The 7804-nt window shown below is 42.1% G+C and overlaps 1 protein-coding gene across 2 annotated transcripts in view; it reads right to left on the reverse strand.

Moving 5' to 3' along the window:
• Positions 1-7545, reverse strand: part of sdc4 (syndecan 4) — a 21104-nt gene extending 13559 nt beyond the window's left edge. Inside the window, exon 1 of one of the 2 annotated variants that reach the window (XM_028576828.1) lies at positions 7184-7545. In XM_028576828.1, coding sequence (XP_028432629.1) covers positions 7184-7237 — 54 coding nt within the window. In that variant the 5' untranslated portion in view covers positions 7238-7545. The remainder of the gene's footprint in view (positions 1-7183) is intronic. The other variant, XM_028576829.1, reaches the window with a different exon arrangement.
• Between the last annotated feature and the right edge of the window lie 259 nt (positions 7546-7804).

Genomic DNA, 7804 nt, shown 5'->3' on the forward strand with positions numbered 1-7804 from the left:
GCAGATATACACAAAGTGACACATCAATACCGAGACACATTTGGCTGTGTGCACACTCCGCCACATCAAAGACGTACAGTATTGTTGAGACACATTTGTCAGGAAGGAGGTCTGAAAAAGGGAAAGCCCTCAAACCGCCTAAAAGCACTAAGTGATCTCTGGTGGCTCGGTGCTCGTAAACAGAGAAAAAGAGAAGTCTGACAGAAACTACGTCAGTATAATTCCATTTGTGAGAAGTACATTTCCAGAGAACTCAGCACAAATTCTTCTTAACACAATCATTCGCTGTGTTGGAAACAGTTACCTAACACAGAAATAGTTCCCTGCAAAAATACCCACAATAAATCAATTATTATTATCAGTTTACATGCACAACAATATTCCACCATTATTATTTTCTGATCGAGACATGTGTGATATTCTGGTATTATTCAGGTTTTAGAAGCATTCTTTATACATCGCATTTAGAATCTGCGTCTCAATCTGGGTTTTTACAGCAGTTTGTGACAGTTTACGGCCTCTCGCCTGTTTACGGATGATGGTCAGCTGTGTGCGTTGCTATGGTTGCTGTAAAACAAACCAACAGGCCAACAGTTTGCAGGGCTGCGGTAGAGATGCATTGCCAACAGAAAAGAAGGAGAAACCCAACTACTTTTAAACATTATCAAAGACTTGGATATCAACAGGTTTCTGGATATGAGGAGACCTTTTCTAGAAGCTGGTTGAAGGAATGAAAGAGGGACGCTGTGTTCACACACTCCAACAAGTCGTCCACAAAAAAAAAAATCATTTTGCACAGCTGCATGTAAATGGGAATATGAGTGGAATATTCATTTTCACCGTTACAGGTTTCTACCACACCCTCACATGTATTTGTGCATTTCGTTAAAATAATTTGGATTTTATGTTCTGTGAAACAAACAAACTAAACTTGTGAAAGTGTCGATGACCGCCGCTGAAACATTGTCACATTACGTACATGTTAAGTCACCATTATCGGGATATCGGATGTTGGTGCCCAGCCCGAGGGCGGGGCCTTTTCATTATGACATTTCATGCTCCGTCCTTCCACTTTTCATGTCAGATACATCTGTTCTGCTGGGGGAAACCACTGAGTGCATGGGTGCTGATAGTTGTTAATAGTCTGGCTTCAGGCCTGGAATAACTATCTGTTGAGTATGAGGGGGCATCATGGGACTGACATCAAACAGCCTCCCTCCAGGCACCCCGATACATTTCCCAATGGAAACACAGCAAGGCTCATATTCCATGTTCTGCCGTGGCCGCCTATATTTTAACCAGTCCGCCACAGAGAGACAGCCATACACACACACACACACACTCCTGCCCTGAAATGTATTCATACAGTTCCCGTTACAACTGCCAGAACATGTAGTGGTTGAAAGAGGGTGGAGGGAAAAGTGGGGAATCAGGTTCTCGACTGCTCTCCATCACAGGCAGGCCAGACAAAAACCTCCTCTCTCTGTGCCGACATTCCTCTCCCCAAAAGGGATTTTATAGACCAGCGGACAGCAATGCAGGGAACCATTATTACATCCTAGTGATACTATTTATCATGCTCCCTCCCTTCCCTCCCCTGCGCTCTTTTCACCGCACAAGCTTTTCACCGCACCCCCGTCATGCAAAAGAGACAAAAACACTTCCTTAAAAAAAAAGAAAAAAGAAAAACCTGCCTCATTCTCGTGCAAATGATTCGGGGCTAAATGCAAAACCAGTGGCATTCCAACAAGATATAACAAATGGACTCCAGAGGGCAACAAGCTGAGGTTTTGGTGGTGCAACACGGATTAACTCTGGGGCAAAGAGGATTTTTTTTTAAACCTGATTTAATCACCGCAAGTTGCCATCACAGAACACATTTGGTAAATTAAGGGGATTTGAAACCGCTAATTGAAAACAGGAAAAAAAAAGTTGGAAGACTTTTTGCTTTTGTCTAATCAGTTTTTTAAAACGCAAACACACAGAGCGTGGCACTATCTTTGGGGGGACCCGTCATTGACACAATGCATTCCCTAGCCCCTTACCATCAAAACTAAATGTCTAACCTTAACCCTAACCTAATTCTAATCCTAAAACCAAGTCTTAACCCTCAAGCGGCCCTTTAAAAAGGGTCCAGCATTTTGGCCCCACAAAGCTGTCCTGACCCCACAAGTATACTGTATTTTGGACCCCACGAATATAGTTAAACAAGAACACACACACACACACACTTTATGTATCTACAGGTAAACACAAAAGTCAGGAGGCAGATCAATCTGTGCTCGAGTCCTCTTGAAAAGAATATATATATCCAAACATAAAAGTACACCACTATTTAACGTGACTATGTAGAAGTTTTTAACTGGCTCTAAATCTGTATCAATTAAATACAGATGCCACTATGTCACTGCTCCTCCAGATGGTTTTTAGCTGGTGATTTTTCCTTTGGCTCAGGCTGAAACCTCTTTGGGGGGCACCAAAAATTCCTCGGTGTGCCATTAAAAGACGAGACAATTAGTCCAACAGTTCAGCTTTTGCAACTGTACTTTTCTCTCTCCCTCTTTCACCTTTACTTGGACATGAAGAACTCGTGCTTCCATACATGGGCAGAAAATGCTGAGGTCAATGGAAAAACAAAAAAAAACAAAGGCTTGAAGAACGTGGTTGGTTTGGCCTGCTCTATCTTGGACAAACTGATAAAAAACTGCACACGCGGCCTGACAACAGCTCAGTGTATCGGACTGGGAAAGTTATCTTTTCCCTCGGGCAGCAAAAGGCTATTCCAAAATGAAGCAATATCTACAGACTATTAGATAATTGTAAGTCTCTTGGCATCCGCTCAATAAGAAAAGATAGCTCATTGATAAAAAACAACAACATTCCAATCATTCCTGTGGCTACAAAAGCCTGTTCTTTTGTCAGGTAGCAGAACATTGTTATCGATTAGCTGGGAACGCCAAGCCCACATGCCAATAATGACCTCAGTGGGTGGAGAAGAAGAAAAGGCTGGAAGGAGGGCGGGTAGGATTGTCATAGCTCAGAGGCTAAGTATCCATCAAAGGAAAGTGCAGCGAATAAAAGAAGGGAGAAAAGCCGCCAAAGGACTACCACAACTGATCCGAGACAGAAAGAGAAACTGGGAACAGATGATGGAGAGATGGGCCGAGGCCATCTCTACTTTTCATTTTTAAAGCGGCGTTTTGAGACAAAAACGATCCGCGTCCACACAAGAGTATTAGCTCCAGTAGCAGAACTAACCTGCGTCCGTATTAACACGTATGACAATATCACAGAAACTTAAATTTGACTAGAGGACAACAGGAGGGTTATAGACCAGAAAAATAAATAAAAACAGGGCTTGTCTTGGTGGGAAAAGCTGTAGGTAGGAGTTTCCACGCTGGAGGACAGGAGTGTCCCTTATGAAAAGGCCCCAGGGCCCTATTGAGATTCCTCCAAGTGTGCAAAATAACCCGAGAGGGTCGGTCAAGATCACCAAAGGTCACATTCCAGAGAGGGGGGTGGGGTGGGGTGGGGACAGCGAGGCAGAATGAGCAGGCAGAAGCTCCAAAGGGTTGAGGAACGTAACCGGTTGTAAAAGGCAAGGTGGATCAGACCGACAAAGAGCATCTCGCTGGCAGTCAGTAAAGTAGGGTTGCATAGTATTAACAAAATGCAATACTGCGTTATCGATATTAATTGATAGTTTTAAACATGTGAAATTACAAAAGTTATGGGAAAACGCATCAAAATAGATTCATAACAAATGCAACACAAGGGTTATTTCAACTGACAGTCATATTTGACTGGTCCTCCTCATATTCCTTTTTATGAAAGAAAAAACACATTATTTGATACATTTTCATTGCACCCCTAAAATCTTTATGTGCTCCTACATTTTTCTACTTAGGAACACATGTGCTCCTTGGGGGGAAAATAAAAGTAAACACTGAGCCCTGTAAATGTATCTGTATACTCCAATTATGGCCCAAAATGCATCGATAAAAAAATCACTATCGTCACATCAGAACCCCTACGTGAAGCTTGCAACAACATGTGAAATCTTGCTTCCTTTTAAAAGCTTTTTAAAAGTTGAACCGATTGCCTGCAGGAATGCACCTCATCCTGGAAAGACTGGTAAAGTCAGTCACCCAGTCACACCATTTGTACTGACCAACTGGACTAACTGGGGGGTGGGCATGTGTTTGTGTGTGGGTGGCATCCAGACAGCCTGTATTAGCAACCCAATCACAGAGTTGCTTTACAATAACATCCAGGTAGAAAACTCCTGTGTCCCATATGTACATTTTAACGGTGCTGTTGTTTCTGGCTATACATTAAGTAGTGATTATCAATTAGCGTATGGAACCAGACAGGTTATTTTTTGGGAAATTTGATTAAAAGAAACCCTTATTTCTGATAGAGTCAAATTTGATCTGAGGACAACATAAGGGTTAAAAAAGGAACAGAAAACATATGAAGAAGTTGAGAAATGAAATGGTAGGTTTAGGTTACATCTTGATTAAAATAAATCCTCCCATTTCTCCACTATGCTAACTAACATAAGCTTGGTTGGCAGCAGAATAAACATTTTTATACACAGGACAAAACAGAAGTGACATAATGTGAAAAAGACCAGACACACACACACACACACACACACCAATCAGGATAACGGCACATCGTTGCTGTTAAACGTCAGAAAAGTACACACTGGGACCCAGCAGTGCTCGGGAAATAACATTTGGAAATGTCAGCAACCTCCAGTTCAGTGACACTCCTCAGCACACACATTCTTCTGGCATGAAACCAGCCTTTTGATTTTACGCAACACAGTGAGACACTAAAGCCTGATTATACTTGTGCGTAAAAATCAACGCTGTGGCTACGTATGTCAGTACATGGAGGGACGGACCCACCACACGGCTGCGTGGAGTCTCCACACAACCATAAATTACGCTTTAGTGGAGCCTCTGGAAGATTCTTTGTGGACAAACTCACTTTTACAGAGCTTTGTTTAAATCGACAGATTTAGCAGCACGTTGCAGCTTTAACTATCGGCACGTCGGTACAACTGAGGACGGAGTCACTTTAAATCAAACGGTGCCAAATTTCGGTAACCGAGAGCGCATAAGCGCGAGCACATCGGACGTCTCTGCATCTTGACAGCCAACACACACACACACACACACACACACACACACACACACAGAGCTGTGGTGCCGACGGAGCGAAACAACGTGGACTTTGTTAAAGTCACAGTGAGTCGCAGCAATGCCGGTAAAGAGGTTGCAAGTATGTTTAAACTTTTCAAAACTCCACGCAGACAGCGTATTGCTACGTTTACACGTGGCCGGCTATTTTCATAAAACGGACATTTCAACCTCTCTGTTTTCAAAAATAACATTGTGCACAGCAGTCAGTTTTCAGAAAAGGGTTTGTTTACACGTACCCGTGTATATAGAGGGTACAGGTCTGGCATGCTCAGTCAAGAGCATGCCAGACCTGTAGGTGGCGGTGTAACAAGAAGCTCAAGCCCACGTTAGCCAAAGACTCCGTTTCAGAGGAGACTTCACTGTTTGCGTGTAAACGAAGGGCACAAACCAAGGGAAATGTCTCCATTTGTTAAAAAAAAAATAACCATGTACGTGTAAACAGGGTCTATATAAACGGCGAGATGAAAGCTGTCATGGTATGGGTTAACGTTAGATTACAGACACAGTTACATTGTGGGATATTTATGCCACCATAGTGTCCAATTTGCATACTGTAATACAACTGGAAATAGTATGCAATTCACATACTGTTGGTTATACACTAACGTTTCGGACACACTTTAAAAATAAAATAAAACTCATACTGTTTTAGCTACTAAATAACATTAACGTTAGTTTGGGATTTCAGACGCAGTCCCTGGTTCTTTAAATGTGAAAAACTGAAGTCGTTTTAGGAACGTGTACATTTAGTTTTGATTTATGGGCTAAGGTACAAGACACCTTTCCTTTGTCACACACCCCTTTATGTCTCGAAGTTGGGTCATATTTCATGAGTAACATTACAGAGGGACCAATACTTCGTAAAGACAAACACACAACACACACTACTATCTTTGTGGGGACCCATCATTGACATAATGCATTCCCTAGCCCCTTACTCTAACCATCACAACTAAATGCCTAACCTTAACCATTACCCTCACCATATCCTGATTCTAACCCTCAAACAGCCCTTTAAAGTTGTGGGGTCCAGCATTTTGGCCCCACAAGTATAGTGTACACACACACAAACTGAAAATGGAATAAAAACTAAATCATATCCAGAAACAATATTATGAAAAAGACTCTAAAACCACATTGACTTCTAGAGTAACTCCTTTTTGAATAGGAAGAGAGGTTAAATTAAACGAGTGGCAACTTTCTTCAGCTAATTGACTTAAAAAACAGAAAACAGTCATTCATGTAGGAAAGAGCAGCCCTAATGTTCCAGTGATTGGCCCATCCCAGGCAGGAAAAGTGACTTGGCAACTACCCCCCACTTTGGGCCCCATACTGGATAAAAGCCGCAGGCGGTTGATGCCACACACACACACACACACACACACACACACACACACACACACACACACACACACACACACACACACACACACACACACACACACACAGTGAGACTAACTTACCAGAAAAGGGTTTATTGCCACAGTAAGTTACACTTTACGTGGACTTTGCCTCGGTGAATGGTGCATACATATACAAACAAAATATTAAATAAACAATACATACAGAAACAACTATACACATAGGGTTAGCGGTTTGCATTAGAAAACAAGAGGCTGAATGGGAAGGGTTGAGGGCAGAACGTGCAAAACATAGTATATATATATAGTATGTGCAATGGGCAGATGTATAGTCTAGTCTAAGATGCAATGTAGAGACTATGTGTGTGTGTGTGTGTGTGTGGGGGGGTGATAGTCAACTTAATCAACACCAAACGTGTATAAAGAAGCATTAAAACGTTCCAGGAACCTGCTAAATCAAAGCTGTTTGTGTCGCGTTTACGTACAACCCTTCACAGGGAAACGTCAACGGTAAACTAGCAACGTAACGTTAGCAGTTACATTAGCTACTAGGCTACCGCCAGCCTGACTGAAGGGACAGGTTAGAAATATTTAGTGAAACAAACTTACCGACTCTGAAAAAACGGAGGCAGATAAAATCAACACGAGGCAGAGGCTGAGCATGGTTGTCCTTTTTTCTCTTTTAGGTAGCGTTAAAGTTTATGAAAAAGTCGTTGAACGTTAGCTTGGCAGAGATTTAAAAAACCGGTGCGGGGAGTTACTGTTTCCTCAGGCAGGCAGGAGTTTGTTTTTGAGGTCCCAGTATAGTCCAACAAAAGCACAAGTTGTTGAGAAATGTTCCACTTTACGTCTCCTTGGCTGTCTCGTCTTTGGTCGGTTACACTGAGGGCTACACGGTTTGAGCTGCACTATATTTCACTCGCCCTCCACTTTCCTCCAATCAGCGACGAGCTGTGTGACGTTAGGTTCCAATCCTTCTACGTGAATTTACGGTAAGTCCGTCAAATTCAACATGTTGGCCCCGCCCCCTGCCCAGTCAAGTTAGCATGTAGCCAAGAAAAAGACACCGGTGGATTCTTCAAAATAAAAGCATATTTCTCTTTTTCTGTATTTGTATATATATTTTTTTAATTCATTGTCTCTTCTGCAGTTTTGTTTGTATTGCACTCTGATATGCTACTGACTAAAATCGTATATGTAATTGTAAATATATTTTATAAGATTTGTATT

The sequence above is a fragment of the Perca flavescens genome, chromosome 4 (genome assembly GCF_004354835.1).
Source record: "Perca flavescens isolate YP-PL-M2 chromosome 4, PFLA_1.0, whole genome shotgun sequence".
NCBI classification, from domain to species: Eukaryota; Metazoa; Chordata; class Actinopteri; order Perciformes; family Percidae; genus Perca; species Perca flavescens.